The sequence below is a fragment of the Neopelma chrysocephalum genome, unplaced genomic scaffold, assembly GCF_003984885.1.
Source record: "Neopelma chrysocephalum unplaced genomic scaffold, ASM398488v2 Primary Assembly neopelma1_24, whole genome shotgun sequence".
Classification (NCBI taxonomy): Eukaryota; Metazoa; Chordata; class Aves; order Passeriformes; family Pipridae; genus Neopelma; species Neopelma chrysocephalum.
The window spans coordinates 10,933,994-10,954,340 of record NW_020897693.1 but is presented as its reverse complement, the minus strand read 5'-3'; the positions used below and the strand labels follow the sequence as shown (position 1 = coordinate 10,954,340).

Below are 20,347 nucleotides of genomic sequence, written 5' to 3'. Positions count from 1 at the left end.
GGCTCGCTTTCAGAGAAGGCTTTACCCAATTCCTGTTCATTTGGGTAGCACTGATATAATTTATCCAGACTAACCCATTTTATGGAGTTCCTATGATGGTGAGACCAGAATTGGGTCCAACATCTCCAAATAAGTTCAGAGTATGCTAATTGTCAATATCAAGATTTTAAAATTTTAAACATTTCTTGGCAAAACCGAAACATAACTTTTCTTTCCTATACAGCTTCATGAATGTACAGTGTGATTCCTGGATAGAGATCACATCAGCTCCACAGTAATTAATTTACAGGTTTCTCACTGACCTTAGCTCAGCTCTGGGAATCATGCCAGCACAATTACAGTAACTCTGAACAGGACAGACATAAAGCTTCTACCCTGAAATTGTGCCACGTTTTTCTCTTGCTCAGTGATGGAAAGATGCATTTCTTCTTTGATTGGTTTCAAGTAGTTCAGGCAGCATTGGCCATAACAAGATTATCTCCAGTAAAGCAAGGAAAAGAAGAAAACCACCATGCAGATGTGTGCGTACACAATACATGTACTCTGTAGATAATCTTTGGGAAGTGTATCCCAAGAAGCAGTGTGTTGAGAAAGCGAGTCAAGGTGACTTGAGCTAGTTACCTAGAAAATAAATGTCATAGCTGGGAATAAAATGCAAGGGGCAGATGTGTGGTTCAGTATTGTTTTCAATGAATCACACTACCTTCCTGGAGCACGTCAAGGCCCATTGCCTTCCTTCCTGTGAAGATGGGCAGCTGGATTGCAATGACACCAGGTGGAGCTGAGTGCATTCATCACCTTGGAAAATCAGGCCCCTCGTGGTTTTCTCTGATGTTAATTGACTGTCGGACCCTGCAAGAGGGGAGTCAACACATTTCCTGGCCTATGGTCTAAGTGTTTTACAAATGCTAGAGTAAATTTAATGTTGTTGCAGAGGAAATGCTGATGCAATCCACCAGCAGCTGCTACTCTCCAACATCCTCACAAAGGTACAGTATATACCAGAGGTGTGAGGGGGTGAGCGCATGCAACTAGGGTATGCAAAACCCCAGCCTCTTCTAAATGGCAGGCAGGACTCTGTGTGTTCCCTCCAGAGCTCCCACCTTCCTGCCCTCGAGAAACTCTGCTAAAGGCTGCTTCCCAGAAAATGCTGGGTATCATCCTGAACGTAAGCCCCTGAAAAAGCAGGCTTTTGATGTGGGACCACTGAGGGTATAATCTCATTTTCCTAGGTCCCTGATTTATGAATCCTATATCTAAACATGGAAATGTGGATTTCTCCTAAGTGCGAGTGAGAATGGTAAGAGCAATGTTCTGAATAAATATATCGTGATGAGTCTAAAAGATCAGGTGATGCCTGTGTTCAAACAGGCAAATTTAATTTATGGACAGATGAATCTCAATGATTAAATTAACCTGGTTTAATGAATTACTGCCTCTCATTGGAGCTGTGAAAACTGACTGCATTGTGCTTTAGTCCCTTGCTTTTTAAAATAAATTATATTACGGGAAAGCAAACATGTTTGGTTTAGAGAGTGGAAAGGCCATTAACGTGGTCAGTTCAGATGGCTCTGCATGTGCATGGTAACTCGTTAAACAAACGGAAGGTAATCCTGAACTCTGAATTTCTGATAACCCAGAAAATTTCCCCCAGAAATTAGTAAGTACTTTTTTCAAAGCCAGATTGGATGGGGCATTGAGCAACTTGGTCTAGAAGGAGGTGTCCCTCCCCATGGCAAGGGTGTTGCAACTAGATGATTTTTAAGGTTTCTTCCAACCCAGGCCATTCTATGATTCAATTCATGTTGGGGTTGAATAGTAAAAAAGGAATATGATGATGCTGCGGCAATCTCCAACCAGGAGATGGTGAATGGTGAAAGAATAGCACATTGCTGCTCATGGAGCTGCGCAGGGGTTGCACTCCTCCATTGACAGAGATGTTTGATAATGTCACCAATAAAAGTTGAACCACATTCGTTGGATCCAGATTATGATAAACTTAATTCTTAAGTGTTTAATCTGGTGTTAACTCTGGTCTGGAAATGTAATCTTTTAATGTTTGTTTCTTAGTTTTTTTAAAATGCAAAATAATTTGGTGAAACCAGCCTTGTTACACGCCACAAGTTGTATTTCTCGGTCCTCAACACACTGCAGGCATGTGGAATCACATTTGTGCATGGTGGTGTCATTAGTTATTTATCGGACAGCAAAAAAGGTTTCGGATGTTGTTGGGAACAGAGATGTCCCCAACCCCCTCCTACCGTCACACTGACTCCTGCAGCCGTGTGATCACCTGCCACCCAAAACCCACACAAGGTCGTGCTGCATTTCCCGTCCCGTTCCTATCCTCGATGCCGTGCCTAGCCCTTCTCTGCCCACTTTGCTGCGGCTGTTTGCATGTCCACTCTTCCCCCTGCAAGCACCCTGCTCTGCTATTCCCAGCCGGGAAGCGTTCGTTCCTCGGAAGGACGCCCACGCTCCGTACCGGCTCCTCTCCCGGGAGCGGGCGGGGCCGGCGGCGATGGGGCGGATGGATGGGCGGAGCCGCGGGCCGGTCCCAGCGCCGGGGCCGCGGGCGTTGCCGGGCGACGGGCGGGCGTTCCCGTTGCCTCCCTCCTGCCCTCTCCCGTTCTCCCCGCGGCCCAGCCGACAGGTAGGAGCCGGCCCGGCCCCGCCACCAGGAGGCAGGCCCGTGTGGAGGGGTCGTGCTTCTCGCCCGTGGGACGGAGGGAGCAGTGGGAGCCTGGAGGTGGCTGGGGTCGTGTGGTGGGCGTGGGGACTGGAGTAACGTGGAGTCTGGCTTACCCTCCTTACCCAGGGCTTGTGGAGCTGGGTTTTAGGGACGTTAACAAAGGCCGTTGTGGTGACCACAGTGATCAGTGGGGGACATGCTGGCTAGTGTGGGACGCGCTGGCTGTTGTGGGACACCTCCAATGCATCCCAGGGCTTGAAGACCCCGCCAAAGCAGGTGCATCACTGTAGCAATCCAGCCTATGCACGGATGGAAAGCATCTGAGGTCTGAGACCGAAAGTCTCTGTTTATGTCAGTGTTGGGAATAAATCTGGTTTAACAGCATGTTTAAATTTTATGTTTGGGTGGAGCTCTGAGGAGAAAAAAGTTGATGAATAAATAGTCCTGGGCAGCAGGTGCAAGTTTTAGAGGCTATCCCCAGGTATTTTGGCCTGAGAGAATGTGGCTCCTCCGTGTTACCTCCTCAGCTTCTCTTAAAGGGCTGAAGAGACTTTACAGTGCCAAGCTTACGGGCTATAAGCTTTGTTTAACTTCTTGCAGAAAGGGCTAGGTGTGGTCCTTGTCCAACCCTCTGTGGTTTAGAGGATGGTTTGGGGATGTACCTGCTGTCAGCAAGAGACTCATATTGCCTACTCATAGTTTTTAGCAGACAGTAATTAGTTAATTGGATATCTTCAGCCTTCCCTGTGGCCTGTATGTGAGGCCTGTGCTATCCTTGCTCTGCACCTGTCTTCTATACTTGTTGATTCCTGATAATGATTTTCTTGCTTGCCTATTATTTTCCTTTTGGACTGCTTTTACAAGGCAATGTTTTCTGACAGTGAAATATATTAAATATATTAAAGGTCGACTTCAACCTTTTATCCCATGCTACCCCAATGGCATTGTTTTCTCTAACACATATTCAACTTACTTCTACCACTTAGGAAATGACTGTTCTTTTTTGTTCAGTAAATAACTTTTTTTTTTCTTCAAATATGTAGATTCTTCCTTATCAAATCCCTCACCTTTTCATGATCTGCTTGGGAACTGTATTCAGTTATACTTTCATTAAGCTCTTCTAGGCTCTACTACTTCATGTCCTGTTATACTTTTAAGCCCTTTTGAGCGTGGACTTCTGCTGCTACAGTGGACAAAATACTTTTTGTTATTAATTGTGAAATGCTCAGAATCTCTTGGGTTTGCTTTAGTTTTATTCTCTTGAAGATTGTATTCTTAACTGTTGTTTTAGCAGGACATGGAGCAATTAAATAACAAATTGCACTATGAGCACCTGTAATTCAAGATAAATGGAGATGAACGGCTGGAACAACTAAATTAAAATGTCTGTAGGAGGGGGATGGGAAATGATGCAGAACACCAGCAGCACTGGAAGAAAAGGTAAAATAATTTCAAATGTGTAAATCACTGAAAATGTTTCAGAACTTTTTTTTTAAATTACTCTCCCATTTAATTTTATTAATTTGCATCATGTTATTTTGTCTGGTTTTGAGTTTGCCTGAAAGAACTTGGATTAAAAACACGGCGTTCAGGCATGTCAGATCTCAGAGTTGCTGTCATTAACAGGTTCTGTTTGGGGGGGTGGCAGTGAGTTTTTTTCTGATCTTTGTGTTCTTTCTCTTGACTTTAACACTGAGAATTACAAGGCTTCTCTGAGTCTGACCTCTCAAGGCACTGATATATGGATGCATCCACCTATGGGCAGCTCAATTTGTTGGTCATACGCTACTGTCAGTAAAAGAGAGAACAGGCGCTGCCCATGGCCTGGGCTGCCATCAGCCTGTTCTTACACAATTCAAGGGACCTGATCCTATATAAAAGTAGGATTCAGATTATGAGAGAGACCAGATGCAAGTTTAACACTGCACTGGAGTGATATTACTATGTATGATTATGATGATGCATGTGCTTTTCTAACTGAAGTTCCTTAGGGGAAACAGTTAAAGAAATCACATTTATTCCCAAAGTTTGAAGTGGTATAAAAGTTAGTGCTGCAAAATAGTAACATTATGTGATATGCCTTAAATTTAGGATTGCTACATTTGTCACTAATGGGAATGGCTTAATATTTATTTATGAGGAATTATGAAGAGGTTATTTTTTAAATCAGAAAATTCATGAGCTTTTCACAGAAATTAATTATTTAGGTACATCTGCATAATTTTAATTTGCTGGTAAAATGGTTAGTGTTTTTATACCTTCTACAGATTCACATGTGGGCTTGAAAAAGTACTGGAACCAAACTTATGTTCGTAGGGCCACAAGTACTTGCTATAATACAAATCAAAAGACCAGATTTGCCATGGCAGACGTAATAAATACTAATGTATCTGTATTAAAGGGAAAAGATTGTGGACCCTGGCTGGTTCAAAGACGCATTATCTGATACTTTTAAAAAAATTTCAGAAAGCATGCATTCCTTTGACTGTAGCTTCTAAAATCGGGAAGCAGTATTTGAAGTATAAAAAACCCCTGGCTGTTTATTTTACATTTTTTGCATCTTAAGTTTTAATTTTTAGAATGAAGTTCTAAAACTACTTTGGTTTTCATTTTTTTAATCTTACTAGCATATGTAGTGGTTGGGTGTCGTTTTGCTTTATTTTAATAGAATATCCACCCAAGTTCAAAGTGATGAACATGAAGAAAAGAAACATATATAGAATGAAGGGCTTTAAGTAAATTATTTTTACTTCAGAAAGAGCATTCAGCTGTTGTGATTGTCCTCTGAAAATATCATCTTGCAGCTGGTCAAATAGACAGTGTTAAAACTTCTGAGTAAAGGAATTGAAAACAGTGGAAAATCAGGTACTGTCTCTGTGGCCACATCTTTCAACTTACGTGCAATACTGATCATATTGGAGGGTAAATGGCAGAACCAAAATAGATTCCATGAAATACTTCAGATAGAAGAGGAGATGAAAAACGAGATGATCTGAAAAAAAGCTATAATTTAATGAATGGCATGGACAGTGGGGTATGTCCTCCATAATTCTAACTGCTTTTGACCTAATTTCTAATTTTAGCCTCCACAACAACCTATGCCAGTGTCTTCCACAATTCAAATAAATAAAGTGCAAAAATGCACTTTCTCCTTTTTAGAAACTGCTTCCTGATAAAATTTCTGTGTTGTCTTTAGTCATTGGATGACTATTTGTCATGTCTCAATACATGATAAGTAATTGCCTCCCTGTATACCTCCCCAGCTGTTGAACCCACCACCTTTGGAATTGCGAAGATACTGAGCAGTTGATTGCCAGAAATTACAGCAGTATGCCAGGGGAAAGACCACTTTGGACTATGCTTACTTCTGATATTGTTTTTAAAGGATCTATTTCTGACTACAGTAGTTAGTTCGAGATCTGTCTTGACCCAGCAGGACAGTTATAACGCATCTTCATCAGTAGCCTAAATTGATTATGCAAGGTCCTTTTCACAGTGAGTTTTCTGCTCTTGCTAAAATTTTGGGAATGTCTGTTACTAAATAAGCTCCTGCAGCATCTTCCACTGTTTAATATTTTTCTACAAGTTCAGCTAAAATCTGTCTCTTTTTATACAATCTATCCCATGTGAGCAACACATTGGAAATCAGAAACATTGCAGCTGCTCTTCAAATGGCTTTGCAGGGCTTGTAATCTCTTACTTCAATTAGCTTAATTACCAAACAAAATGGACTGAAAATTGTTTGAGGACAACCAGAGCACGTTGAAACTCAGATGCATTTCATCCTGCACAGAAGTTTGTATTTCAAAAGCTCATAAATGCAATGCAACAGTAGCTGGAAAAAAAGTCCATTTTTACTGTCCTTTTCTTAGCTGGAATCTGGAAATGCTTCTAAATAGTGGATTCTTCAAAATTACCACTGGACCAGGAGGCATGTGTAAGGGACGTGACAAGCGTGTGAGGAACAGGTCAGATGCACAGACTGTGAGGGTACAAAATGCCAGGGATTCCTTTGTTGGGGGTCTCTCCCTGGAGGCACCAGCTCGAGCTGGTTTTGCGTTGAGTAATTAAATTACTCAAAGTAACCAGACATCTGAGATTCTGCAGTGGGAAACCCAGGGTCGAGCTGATAAGGAAAACTTGTCTGACTGTGAGTGTGGGGTGTGTAGGGAGTCAAGTGTGGCACCCATTGGGTCACTGGAGCCACCCCTGTGAAGGAGCTTCGGTCCCAGCAGTGAAAGTCTGGGGTGGTGGGAGTGTGACTGACAGAGTGGCTCCTGGATGATCAGACAGGAAGGTTTCCTTAACAATTTGACAAGCTAGCTCCAGAATGATTTAATATAGAGGCATTTCCAGCACATATGATAAAACATTTCTCATTACCCTACAACCTTCTCAGCAGGATCTGGGAAAGTTTTATACGTGCAATTGTAATTATGCAATTTAATACATGCAATTTGTACATATATAAAGGAGAAACAGGTGACATTGAAGTGCATTGCCTTTTTATTTATTACTGCAATGTTTTTAAAGAATATTAGGCATCTTTTATCTCAGCAGGGTTGGCTCAAACCTAGTCTTGGTTTGTAGCATGCATTTTTTCTCTGGGATCACTACTGCTTTGGGTGACAGCACAGTTTGAACTCAACTCTGTGCATGGGGGTAATACAAAGTCCGCAAAGCTCCCAAGAACTTACCCTGAGGACTCTGTGCAACATAAGTCCTGAAACTTACCTACTATGGTCATGGTAATTGTAGAGCAGGATTTACATGCAGTAGCAGAGGACTGTCATGCGCTCTTACAGCTTGTAAAACCACAAATAAGGAAGGTAAACAAATGAGACAAATCAATGCACTTGCTTTATCTGTAAATTTGGGTGCTCGAACCAAGGCTTTAAATTGACTGAACACTTACACAAAACTATCATTGTGAGCATTCGAGTCATTCGGTGTCTTTAATGTCAGTGAATTTTTATTTATATTAAATTGGATATTGATATCTTGATATTTCAGCATTCTCTTAAAAGCTTTTTTCTTTAGTGGGGCACACAAGTGGAATATTTATGAATGTTCTTTATAGTGTTTACATGATCCCATGATATTAAAGTAGTATTACTGAAGTAGTTGTTACCTCCTTCTGCGTAACAAAAACAGAAGATTAGAATCATACTGTCCAGTCATACACAGAAAAAAATTCATGTTAATAACAGGTCAGATGTTTTATTTTTCAGCTTTTTGGAAGCCGCACCTGCTAAAATAGACTGATGTGTTGCGGGATGCTTTATATTACATAAATGTTGCAGGAACTGTTTTTGCCATTATGGGTGGATCATTGTAACAGTAGTTTCCTGATGACATCATAGTAAATTCCAGCTGCCCAAACAGTTATTTTCCAGAAGAGGTTATCTGCAGTGCACTTGCGCAAAATTACACTTAAAAGGGCCCTCATAGTTCCCTCAGGACTTATAAACCAAACCTTTTGTCAAATCCTCAGTAAACAGAGAATTCTTTGTTTTCATTCTGTGTCAGTGGTAACAGTATGGGCACTACTGAAATTTGTGACTCTGAATTAAACAGATAAAAACTATATTATGCAAGAGAAGAGAAATGGAAGTCTGCAGTGCAAGCTTCCTGTCATGAAGGGATACATAGCACAGTGGTTCTCAAATGTTTTTTCCTAGAGAACTTTTAGGCTGGTGACATACAGATAAGGGTCCAAAGATTGCGGAACCCCCACTGAAATGGTACCCTCCCTGTCCAGTGAAGGCATGAGTAGCCACAGAGCAGGAGAGGATGCTGGCTGAGAAGCTGGCCTAAGGGAGCAGAGATTCCTTTTTGTATGGGATGTTAATATATAGAGGTATATGCCTTTCCTAGACTAAATCTGGATTGATTACTATTGTTTGATATTTTGTTTCTTTGTTTTTAAACATGCCTTGTCACACAACTCAGAGGATCTTACCCACTCTTAAGAAGCCATAATTAATGTTGAGTCAGACATTTGTGGCAATTGCTGAATTTGAAATATGTATTAATATATATTTAATGAAGAGTACACAATCCTACCATTGACTCTTCAATAAATCTTGTAGCAGGAAAGTAAAATCTTGGAGTTTTACCAGTGTCAGACCCTAAGAACATCAAGTAACTCTTCTCTGCCAATTTCTTTCTGGCAAATTACAGTATTCTGCAGGGATTTCAAATAACATGTGGTTGCAAGGATCATTAAATATTAATAGTTATCTTTATTAGTGATATTTATATATGTTTAAAACGTCCTGCAGTTTTTAATGGACTTTCAAACATGTCTGAGGTTTTAATAGCTTACCATGATCATGCACACTCACTTTGGTAAGGAGAGTGGCAGCAGTGGAGAAAGCTGTCAGCTTAAGAGTTCGTGGAATTCAAGATCTTCCCTGTCACTGCTCTGGTAATTAATTTCTCCTGCCTTCAATTATTGTCTGCTTCTAGCTATCCAGATGTGTAAGAGCCTGCTAAGTTAATGCCTTTGATGCAAATCCTGCAAAAACAAATTCTTTGATTTCGTTCATGATTTTACTCTTCTCAGTGTTCACATGCAGGACAAAACTCTGTTATTTTTTGTCCATTTTCTCTTTCCCTGGAGCTCATCTACTTACTGGTATTGCTTTGCTGTCCCGCTGAATTCGTTGAAGGTTTGTATGAGATGCAGTTAGCTTCCACCCTTGTTGGTCTCACAAAGTCTTGCAGGAATGGTCATTCCATTCAGCTCATACATCCAATATATATCCAACGCAACCATCTTCCCTGTGGAGGAAATATTCAGGTTTGTGACTTCTCAGACCTCTTTAATAACAATAAGATCTTTCCAGTCCCTGTGAATTGTCCCACTGAGGCTAACACTAGTTAGAGTCAATGGTTGCTTGTCCCATGCATTTGACAGAGTCATAGGTCTCTCATTTGTTTTTTAGCATTATAAACAAGTGGGTGAGGTGGCTTTACTGGAGTGGTTTTACCTGTCTCAGAAAGTCAGGTGGACCTGATGAAAATGAGCAGTATGTCCTCTGTATCTGTGGGAAGACAAGTGTTGTGCTAGGCCCGCTTCTTGCTTCTGCACAGTGCTGGAGATTTCAGAGGCTTTTGGATTTTATGTAAGATTGGCACCTCACCACTACGATTCCTGCACTCTTTACTTTTCTATATTCCTCATTTTGAGGATGATATTTTGATTCATGTTCAGGAGAAGATTATTTCTTCTCTGGAGAAAGTTTTGAAGTGATGGAAGCAGTTAAAAAATGCTGACAATAATTCAACTTGATCCCAGGCAATTTGTAATGAAAATTTTTCCTCACTAATCTACTGTTACAATAATTACAAGAACAGATCAATAGCAGGAAGTATAAAACAAAGTGTTACTTTGGATATTAAGCCATAAATTGATCTCCCTGTCAAGCCTAAAGTAAGTGCTGTATCAACACGTTTCAAAGATTTGAGGACATTCTGAAACATAATAGCGAGGGACCAATAGAGGGAGAACAATAATTTGTTTTATGCAAGTGTGTTGACTCTTTGTGGCCCAAATCTGCATAATCCTGCGATTATCTCATTATGTTTTGCACTCACATGTTACACCAGTGTTCTCTAACTATTGCTCCACTTGGCTCTGGTAACATACAAGATTATCTCTGGATAATAAAAATCCTCACTTGAATTAGGAAGAACCACCAGTACTTGCACATGATCCAACACAAATCTTGTGCAATTGGCAAAGTATTCCAGAATTTATATGACAGATATTCTACTCCAAGTCAGTTATTGACCAAAATAATTCCTTCTTAGGAAAATAAGGACAACACCAGAAGATCTTGCTGTCACAGAAGATTCTTTAGTTTCCTTGGACAACTGATGACGGTTGCAACTCTTACTGACTAAATCATACTGACGTACTCTAAAGAAAGCAGAGGAGAAAAATCTGAGAAATTCTAAAATTCTTTGGAAAAAGAAACGGGTAATAGAAATTTATGGGTTGTAACTTTTCTTTCAAAATATAAGACACATACTGTTTTTGAGGTCTCTCCTAATGGGCAGAAGTTTGAAAATATGGAAGTTGTCCTTATACTACTATAGGCATGCTGAGGTTCTAGAAGCTGCAAATATCACTGCTCAATTCACTTATGGTGGTTATTTTATAATCCAGTAAGAAAGATTGAAAGGAGGTATGTGTCTCTGAAGAATTTGGTCTTGAATATGTTTTTTAAGCATTGAATATTGCTGTGGCTTAGATGTAGCACATTTGAGAAGTCAGCTTCTCCTGTAGGAGTGCTTGCCAGGTACGTGCAGTGATCTGAAAAATATAGTTTTTGCTTTCTGTGGGTTTCCTCTCCCCTGATGAATGTATGAAAGGAGCACTTAGGAATCTGAGGGTTTGGTTCCTCCCTTTGTAATGCTAGGAGATTCTGCAGAGAGATTTGATGGATCGTTAATTTTTCGTTGCTGTTTTTCTTTTAATAAGGGCTGCTGTTTTTGCTGACAGTACTGAGTCCTTTGAATTTCTCTTTCTTGTGCAAGTGAAGAATTTTGACTGGACATGAGTAGTCAGAGCAAGAAGTCTCTTTGATCTAAACCTCTCTCACCTACTAACAAGACAGTCCTCTCAAGCAGAGGTGACTAGCTGAGCAGTGAGAACTTCTTCTATTCATCCTAACAGAAATTACTTCTGTGTTTAACTGTTTATTAGTATGAGCGGGAAGGAAGGTGGTAATTCTCAGGTCTTGGCCACCACTGAGGCTTTGTCAGCCAGTTATGATTAGCTTGATCATTTAATTACTTTTCCAGCGCTAAGAATAAGTATTGCTTCACAGTGGAGAACAGAACAAAACTGCAGGTGTCCCTTTAGCAGAGCAAGATGGCTTTTCTCTAGTCTAGCCTTTTGTTGTTACAGCAGTGTTTCCAGCTGTGATACTTCCTTGCTGCCAAGTAATAGTAAATAGCTTTATAAATCATAGTAGTGCTTGTACCATTCAGGAACAGCCAATTGCTTTTTGCCTCTAACAAGTGTACATATGCTTACTCCCATATTTCAAAGTTAATTGCTGATATTTCTGTGAAAGTAATAGCTTTGGGAATTGAAGAATGAACACATTTGAAGTGCTTCTTCTTCCAACTTTGGATTTCACTCCTCACTTGAAGCATACACAGTTTTGTTTAAATTGTATTTTACATTTATTTTCTCCAAGACTGTCTTCAAAATGAGAAGTCAGCAGCCATAGCCTGCCTGACCTAGAGCCAGTGACAGTGCAGGTGTGTTTAATTTAGGACAGCAAATACAGACAGCTTCTGTCCATGCTGCCTGCAGGCAGAGATCAAAATGCTGGAGAGAAGTGATGGCGTGTCTTGATACTGGCACTTGCTGGAGTCCAGCAGAGTTTTGTTGAGTGCTGTTCATGTTTCTCAGGAGCGAATGGGTAGGTAGGAGGCCCATGTGGATGGGAAATTTGTTGCCACTGGAGAAGGGTGAGCGGAATAGTGAGAAGACTGGAAAGGGCTAGTGTCCTGAGTTGTTTGTTCTCATCTAACATCCTTGTACAGAGCTATGGGTATACCTGGCTTTTTGTATAACTGCAAACAATAGTTTACTGTAAAAGCCTGCCCTTAAAGCTGAATGAAGTGTGGGACTCTGATAGCTCTTGAGGGTGAAGAGAAGGAAGAATATATGTTACATGACACATTGCTTTGGGTTCTGATTAAAGAAGGCTGGATCTCCATAGGCATTTACTGTCTTGTAATGGGAGTCAAAATAGATTTTACTAAAGGGAAAATAATAAATATGGGTAAAAAAATCAGACTGCTTGTTATCCTTTTGTTCAAAGCATGTTGAGATGGACCTGAAGTGGAATCCTGACAGAGTTTCTCATTCAGGCTCATCTGGAGTCCAGATGACTGATTTGAATTGGCGAGGCAACCAAAATCCCAGTCCGCTGATTAAAGATGATGGAGAGCTGCTTATGGAGGAACATCTTTCCCCCAGGAAACTGGTGAGTAGGCATCCAACTTTTTAATGAAGTGGAAGAGGCAAACTGGCATATACAGAGCTGCATTAACCTTCCAACTGCTATCGTGCTGATTATGGATTGTTGTCTGTCTGACATTTAGACTTCTGCATGAAGTAGATTCTATCTTATGAAAGTGTATCAAGTGCTTGTCCTCCTTTCACCTTGTTTCATATCAAAAATACTCCCAGCATGAATGTAGCTGTTTCTATTGCTAGGTTTCTTGAAGCAGCGTGAAGAAAAGTACAGGTAGCATAATTATAATCTACACAGATCTTATTGATGCCATCTGGAGTACCTTGAATCTTAGCATTAGAAAAAAAAATTGCATTAACTTTGTTCTAGAGATTGGAAGTGTAACTTTAAAAGCACAACTTTTTTTTCTGAATTAGTGAAATCATCTGTTGTGCTAAGAAGCCAATTAAAATATTCTGCAAATGCTAAAAGTACTTTGTATGTATATCAAAGTGTGTGGAATTTCAAAGCATATTTGAAAGCCACGTTCCTTTTTGACTGGGGGAAATTATTTTAGTGTGCAGCCTGTTGAAAGAAAGTAACATGCTGAAATCTTCATGAAGGAATTCACTTTGTGAATAGTCATGAAAGAATACTTGGTTGCATATTGTGTTTTATTTACTCAGGACTAATTAAGAGTGAAATCCTGTGGGAGGTGCAGGAGCTGAGGAAATAACCTCATTTTTCCCTGCTAAAGGAAGGGAAAGCTGAGAGCAGAAATTAAGGGGAGAAGCTTTCTGTGTTGCAGAGCTACAGAAGAGTAGCTCTTCTGCTGGGTAGAATTCATGAAAGACAGGTGGGGCTGCCAAGACTGTGGTTCAGATGCTGGCAGGCATTCATATGCCAGGCTGGGTGGTGATCGCAGTATCCACGATCCTCTGTGTATCCACTGCACCAGTGGAGAGACATGAGCTTCCACAGGCAGCATATTCCAGCTGCAGGTTTACACCACTCCCTAACCACATACCAGCCACCATTTTGACCATGTGCTGTAGATTAAACAGCAAATTGTTCTCAGAACTGTTGTTCCCTTAGTAGCTAAGTCTTTTAGTGTTTGTAAAATGGTTGAAGATCCAAAAATCATTTTCTGCAGAGTGTATATTTTAAGCACTCTGGAGGAAAATTGCTACATGATTATACGATCTATGCCATTCCCTTTCCTCAGGCTCATGAGAACCTCTGACAACTTTTTTTTTTAAAACCTGGCATAGAGTTTGACCAGTCTAATGTGTTTATGGCTTTCAATACTCTGTATAAATCCAATGGGAATCTCTCAGATCAGTCTGTATTGGTAGGGTGTGAACCAAAGCCCATTAAAGTAACCAAAACAGCTGCCCTCTGATTCAATAAACTTTGAATTAAACCCTTAGAAAGTTCTTTCATTGGCATGAAGTTCTCTTTTTGAAGCTCTGCTGCTTTAGTTCACAGTAAATTGTAAGCAGAAAAGTGTATGTAAGGCAATGTTACCCACATCCCATGACGTTACTGTCATTATTTTGTTTTCTTTTTTAAATGCAGATAAATTGAGCCTTTCCTCTTCAAGATTGTGTGTTTTAACATTCGTAAGGAATCCTATTTCAAAAATTCTTTTAAATGGATGCATACTCTCCTGCTAATTTTTCTGGATAGTTATTTCCTGCCCTGGAACCTCACATTTGTGTTGGCATAGCTGGGATACTTCCTGCTCAGAGGAAAAATTACATGACATTGTCAAGGAAACATTTATAGTGTTTATAGCTTGTTTTAATAACATATCCAGTCTGTCTATTCTTTGACCTTTATGTTGATCAAATGGAAACCACTGCTTCCATAAATTTACTTCCTCAGGATTTGCAAACATTCAGAATGTTCAAACATTTAATGAAACAAGTTTTCACATGCATATTTCTTTAAGAAACCACATGCCGTTAACAATCAAATGGTTTGAAAGGTCGTTTTGCTGAAATCAATACAATTGCAATATCTTCTTGATTGTCTCATTGTTGTGAATATTTTAGGAGTTATTGATTGTACTTGCTGAAGTGCTCTGAGAAGGAAACTAAGACACTTTTAAAATACATGCTTATTAAAGTAAAATTATTTTACATTCAAATAAGGACATGGGCCCCCGTTCTGCAGTGTTGCGTAGGCAGATATTTGGACACTTGATGGATGTTCCTGAGGAAGGTTTTTGTACTGAGATACATACTCAACTTTACTCCTTGCCCTTGCAGTGTTCTCTCTTGCAGCAGCTCAGTTGGAGTCTGGGGAGGCTGGAAGGTCTAGCTGTGCAGAATTGTGAAGATTGGGCACCTTGAATTGCAGCCTGCAGCCTTGTTTCCACCTGCACATTTGACTCATTTTTTCCTTTTTTCCGGGGGAATGGCCATCCATTTTGTAGTGAAAACGTTATCAGTCTCCATTAGCAGTCCTGATCTTAATAACTCTGTAAAAGCTGTGATACTTGTATCCCTTCACTTTTTTTATCCGAAGAAAGTAAAGTTTGGCTTAGACCAATTTTTTTTTCCTTTCCTTTTCCTTTCCCTGCCTTCTTGGACCCTGTAGAACTTCTACAGAACCACTGGATCTTTGTCCATTCTCCTCTACTCCATAGCAGACCCCTTCACTTAGACCTTATGCTTGTTCACTGTGGAGTTTGGTCTTCTGTGGCCTTGTTTCAGCATAATGTTCACTTCAAATCCTGTATGATTCCATATCCCTGTTATGTTAATCACATCATCTAGTTTCTGCTTGCTGCCAGCTCTCTTGCTGTGCTATCAGGTAACACCTTTTTATATTTGAATGTTCTTCATCCAAGCTACAGGTCAAAAGCTTTTGATGCAAGGGTTGGTATCATTAGATGTCCTTTTTATTCTTTCTGCTAGTGTCAATGTCAGTTTTCTCTTGTACTTTTTAATCTTCCTCTATATGAATAGGCATTCTTGCTTTTTCATTTGTACCTGTCTTAATAATATTTCCAGCTCCCTGTTCTGCTTGTCCTTGTGCTTATGTGTTGTTGTCAGATATTGTAGAATATCAGAGTGAGCAAATTCTCACTTTGTTCTGCAAACTGGCTAATAATAGGCAATCAAATTTTAACTCTCTTAGGGCTGTGGCACAGATTTTTCATTAAATGTGGAAAAACTGAAATTAAGGGTGCCACCTGTCTTGAATCACATTTTTGTTTTGCTTTATTAACCCCCATTCTCTCCCCACTGTTTGCAAAGGATCTTTTCCTGAATTCCACAAAATGCATTGCACTTCTCACAAGAAACTCATTTTACAAGGTCAAATGATCTTCCAGATATTGTCGCATTATAAAAAACAATCACGTTTGTGTGTGATCTTTAGAGAAGAAAGGAAGTGTTCTCTAATTTCGCTATTTATTGATCCTGCTCCAACTAATCATGTTTTCTAAACTTAGGAACACGTGTTCGGAAGTGGTGTTTAGTTTTGTTGCTCAGGAGGTTAGGGTGTATTTCATATGGTATGCACTCATCCTCGTGGGGAAAAAAAAAATGCTGGAGGGTCCTGGAATAACAGATTGGATTCTTGCTGAAATGACTCGATCGTTTCTTTTTTCCTTTTGCAGAAATTTTTTTTGTAGAGAGGTTATACTTGAGTTGAGAATTTGAAAAAAAAAAGAAGCAATGAACGCATGAATGGACATATTTGCATACAGGTGTAGTATTAAAAGAAAACAAGCTCACCACTCAGGAATTCCTGTCTTAGCCAAATTAACCAGGATCAGCAAAATAAATGCACAGCTGGAAATATTTCTCTGACAGCTGCATGCAACATGCTCCTCAGAAACATACCTACTTTTCTTGGAGTGTGTGAAAAATCTGGGGAAGAGAGAAGACATCAATTGTATATGGCAATTTTAATTGAACAAGTATTATTTGCCAATTAAGGAATTTACAGATAGTTGCAAGTGGGACTTCCCAGCATGCCAGGGTGACTGTTCTGCCACTGGGGAAGCTCTGCAAGCACAGAAGTGTTTCCCATTTGAAATTTTTGCAGAATACTTACTGACTTGACTCGTCAGTCAGAGGAAAAGCTTTCCAAACCAGCGCATGCTCTCCAGTTAGATATTGGCCAGACATTTTGCATGGTGGGAATGGTTTGTGAGCCATCATGCAGTTGCTTCTTAAAATACTGGCTAAATTATTAACCAATAACTTCTGCATAATATCATGAAAAATAATTTTACTCCTATTTTGAAGAAGGTGAAAAAATGTAAAGCGAACTTTATTCATCTTTGTTTTACTTACTGTGTATTCATCTTCAAAGAATTGTGCAGTGCTTTACCATGGAAATGTATCCTTTCAAATAAATGAATTTACAGTAACACTTGCTGCTCAGAATCAAGCTGTCAGGTCACCTTCTTGAACATCATGTTCCAGAAGATTTTAATATTTGATTCTTCAGAAAACATCCTCTTTCTCTGTATAACTGATACCTCTATTGCTGGGTTGCAGGTGGGTATCAAGCAGAATCCTCTCTGAACACCAACAATCAGCCTGGAATTATACTTAGGCTTTTCAAGGTATATTTTTGACCTAAAATAACTCTGAGTATATCTCACTCTTTGCCTATAACAGATCCTTGGTTCCTTTTTGTTTGCTCTATGTGGAGGCTGAACAGCTGTAAACAGCCAAAGAAAAACCTCAATGGTACAGCACCTTCATGTCTGTAAGCACTCCTGGGGCACAGGCAGGGACGTTCAGAACAGTCCATTGAGCTGGGGGCAGGCAGTCATTACCTGAAGCCACAGTGGGACATCTCTGAATTAGGGCAGCAGCCTGTCCTAGACCTAGGATGGCCCTAGAAATGAAGAGACCCAGAGCACCATAGCATCACTTCTGTCCACGTGGTGCCAGACATTTATCTGTCCAAGCTGATGACCTTTCGGTGTGTTTGGTCATGATTTTTTTTTCTTTTGCTACCCAATAACATCAAAATTCTTCCTATACATGCATGCTTTCAAATTTTGGTGAAGGTTCCCGTGCTTTGACATTAAACAACAGCATAAAAAGATCTTGCTAAATATGTATCATCTTTCTTTAAATGTTTCTGCATCCTTCCCTCAATCTCCCCCATTCATGGTGTCAGAATTTTAGCTGTCAGAATTTACACGAGATGTATCACACTTGCAGCTGCATCAGTATGCCAAGAATGGTGTCTGGGGAGTAGTAATATCCTAACTATCTTCCACAGGAACCATTCACCACATAACCTTCTCTTGAACTGCTGCCCTGGCCTTTTGCTTGCTGACTAGCTTGCAGTCAACACCTGGGGTCTCTGTGCTTCTAGTGCCTTTAAATGAGCTCATATCCTCCACCCAGGAGTATTTCTCATTTCCTTTATGTACTGCACTAACTGTTGCATCCCACAGTAAATTGGTTTCAAGCTCTCCAAGCATCTCCTTGGCATCAGCAGATGGAAGGACAGTGATTTTCACAGGAACTCTTGGAAATGCAGAACAGGGAAGTGGGCACCAGGAATACACGGAGTTTGTTGCATCTGGTTAGCACATGCTTCAAGACAGCTATCTGTAGTTCAAAGAACTGGTGATGATGGCCAATAACCCATTCCAGCACTGGAGCCACAGTTCTGCCTGTTGCAGTACAAAAATATGGATGCATTAAGCAGCTCAACTCTCAGACTGTGAAAAAAATACAAATGGTGGATCTGGAATAGGAAAAGAAGGGCAAAGAATCACCCTCGTAATCCCTGGTATGAGAAAAAGGAATAGGGAACCCTAAAAAATGAGATAATATAACTTTAGGCAACCTTTATGCTTGGATTTTGAAAGAGAAGAACAGGGAGCAGAACTGTGAGGGGAAGCTGTCTGGAATACAGCAGGAGAAGGACAGCATGCAGGGAAGTTGCTGACAGCAAGGAGAAAAGGACAAAAAAGGAGCAAAAGCTCCTTGTGGTGTCAGGACCCTTTCCTACTCTACTGACAAAGTGTATGACTGTAAGCTTATTACTTGTTCTGAGACTTCCTCCTGTTCTGATATAGGCTCTTAAGACTGTTTTGATGGGGAGCAGGGAGTTTTCAGAGGCGGTTTCCTTTAATGACAATAAGCTTGCATCCAAATCCAGTGATCCAAGTGCATGGTTGTGTGCCAGGACATCAGCCAGCTCTTGTTTCACACATAATCTCATGACAGACAGTGTCATCTGCTGAAAAGGATTACTGCAAAATGTGTCTTGCAGTGAGAGATCTCGTGTTTACTTGGAGGGAGAAAGCAGTCTGCAGTTGGTAAGCTTGCTACCTTTGCAGGAGCAAAACACGTTTTGTGGTGCCTGCATCTGGGAATAGGAAGAAAATTTCTGGGTGCCATGAGGAACTCCCACATTTTCACCTTAGACCGTTGTTTCTCATACTCTAGTGGGGAGGCAAGACAGTCTGGAAGCTTATGTTTTTTCAGCCTACCTACAATCACAGTTTAAAAAATAAAAGTAATTTTAAACATAATGTTTTAAAGATAGTTCAAAAGCAGTTGAAGATATTGGATAATTCTGTTTCTTAGGAGTACAAGTCAACACCTTATAAAGGGAAGACAGTTTTTCAAGGAAGTATGCTCAGCTTTTTCTGGAAACCATGTTCTTTTAAACTCAGTTACAGACAGACTGTGTTCGATCCTTTGTAAGAGGATGTGGAACCATCAGAGTGAATGAAGTTGCAACCACTTCGCTGCACAATAAAAATGTTACTTAATGAGCAGAAAGACTGCAACCACCATATTTTCGCCCGCAAAATGAATTGGATATTCTTGTGGTTATTTTTTCTTCCCAAAATTCATAAGCCTGAGGTGGTTCTACACATTCCCTTCTAATAAATCATTTCTCCCTTATTAAAAAAAACTAAATAATGTTGTAACTTTTTAATATTAAGAAAACTTGTCTCCTGTATGTGGAGGTTGTTGAATGACTTCCTGCCTTCAACTTAAGTAAAGGCCCAAAAACTGAGGAGAGAGAAGCTGGATCATAGCAGGAAGAAACAGGAGATAAGAACAGTGGAAATGTGAGATTACTTCAGCTGCTTGTGGAATTGCAGCCCGGCATCTTTGGATTTCACAGCCTTTCTGTAGTTTTCACTGGAGGTCCTAGGGCTTCCCTCTCTCCCCTGTGTATAGCTTCTGCTTACCCTGCCAAGGCAAAAAGCACATGTATCAATCAACACAGACTTTAGAGTATTAGGAAAGATCCTGTGATAAGATAGGAAAGAGTCTGCATTCACACACACATCCTTGCTTAATGCAATGGTTGATCCAACTACAAAGACTTTGTAAAATAATGAAGAATTTTGGAGGCATCTATTTGCATTGCCTGGATATTTTCGAAGGAATTCGTAATTCTTGTAACTCGTGTTGTCTTCTTTCAGAAAAGTTAGCTGCTTGAGCTAAAATTATGTTTCCTTTTCACTGGTTCAGGTTAAAAGGATAAACAGTGTGTTTTATTGAGTTTTACTACCTCTTGCCTTTTTGATTACAGGTGATGCTTAGGGGTAACACTCTCTATCAGCTGAGGTAATCCTCAGCAAGTGCAAGACTTGTGCAAATTGTAAAGTATGGACACACTGTTTAAATGAAGCTAATGGGCATGTAGGTCTGTTATTGAT

The 20,347-nt window shown here is 40.1% G+C and overlaps 1 protein-coding gene across 11 annotated transcripts in view; it reads left to right on the top strand.

The window, feature by feature from the left end:
* LRRC56 (leucine rich repeat containing 56) overlaps window positions 1–20,347 on the top strand; it is an 80,812-nt gene that overhangs the window by 17,704 nt on the left and 42,761 nt on the right. For 3 of the 11 annotated variants that reach the window (XM_027703372.1, XM_027703390.1, XM_027703363.1), the window contains 3 exons: window positions 3,987–4,132; window positions 10,511–10,679; window positions 12,541–12,705. In XM_027703372.1, coding sequence (XP_027559173.1) covers window positions 12,550–12,705 — 156 coding nt within the window. In that variant the 5' untranslated portion in view covers window positions 3,987–4,132; window positions 10,511–10,679; window positions 12,541–12,549. The other 8 variants (XM_027703433.1, XM_027703347.1, XM_027703398.1 and 5 more) reach the window with 6 other exon arrangements.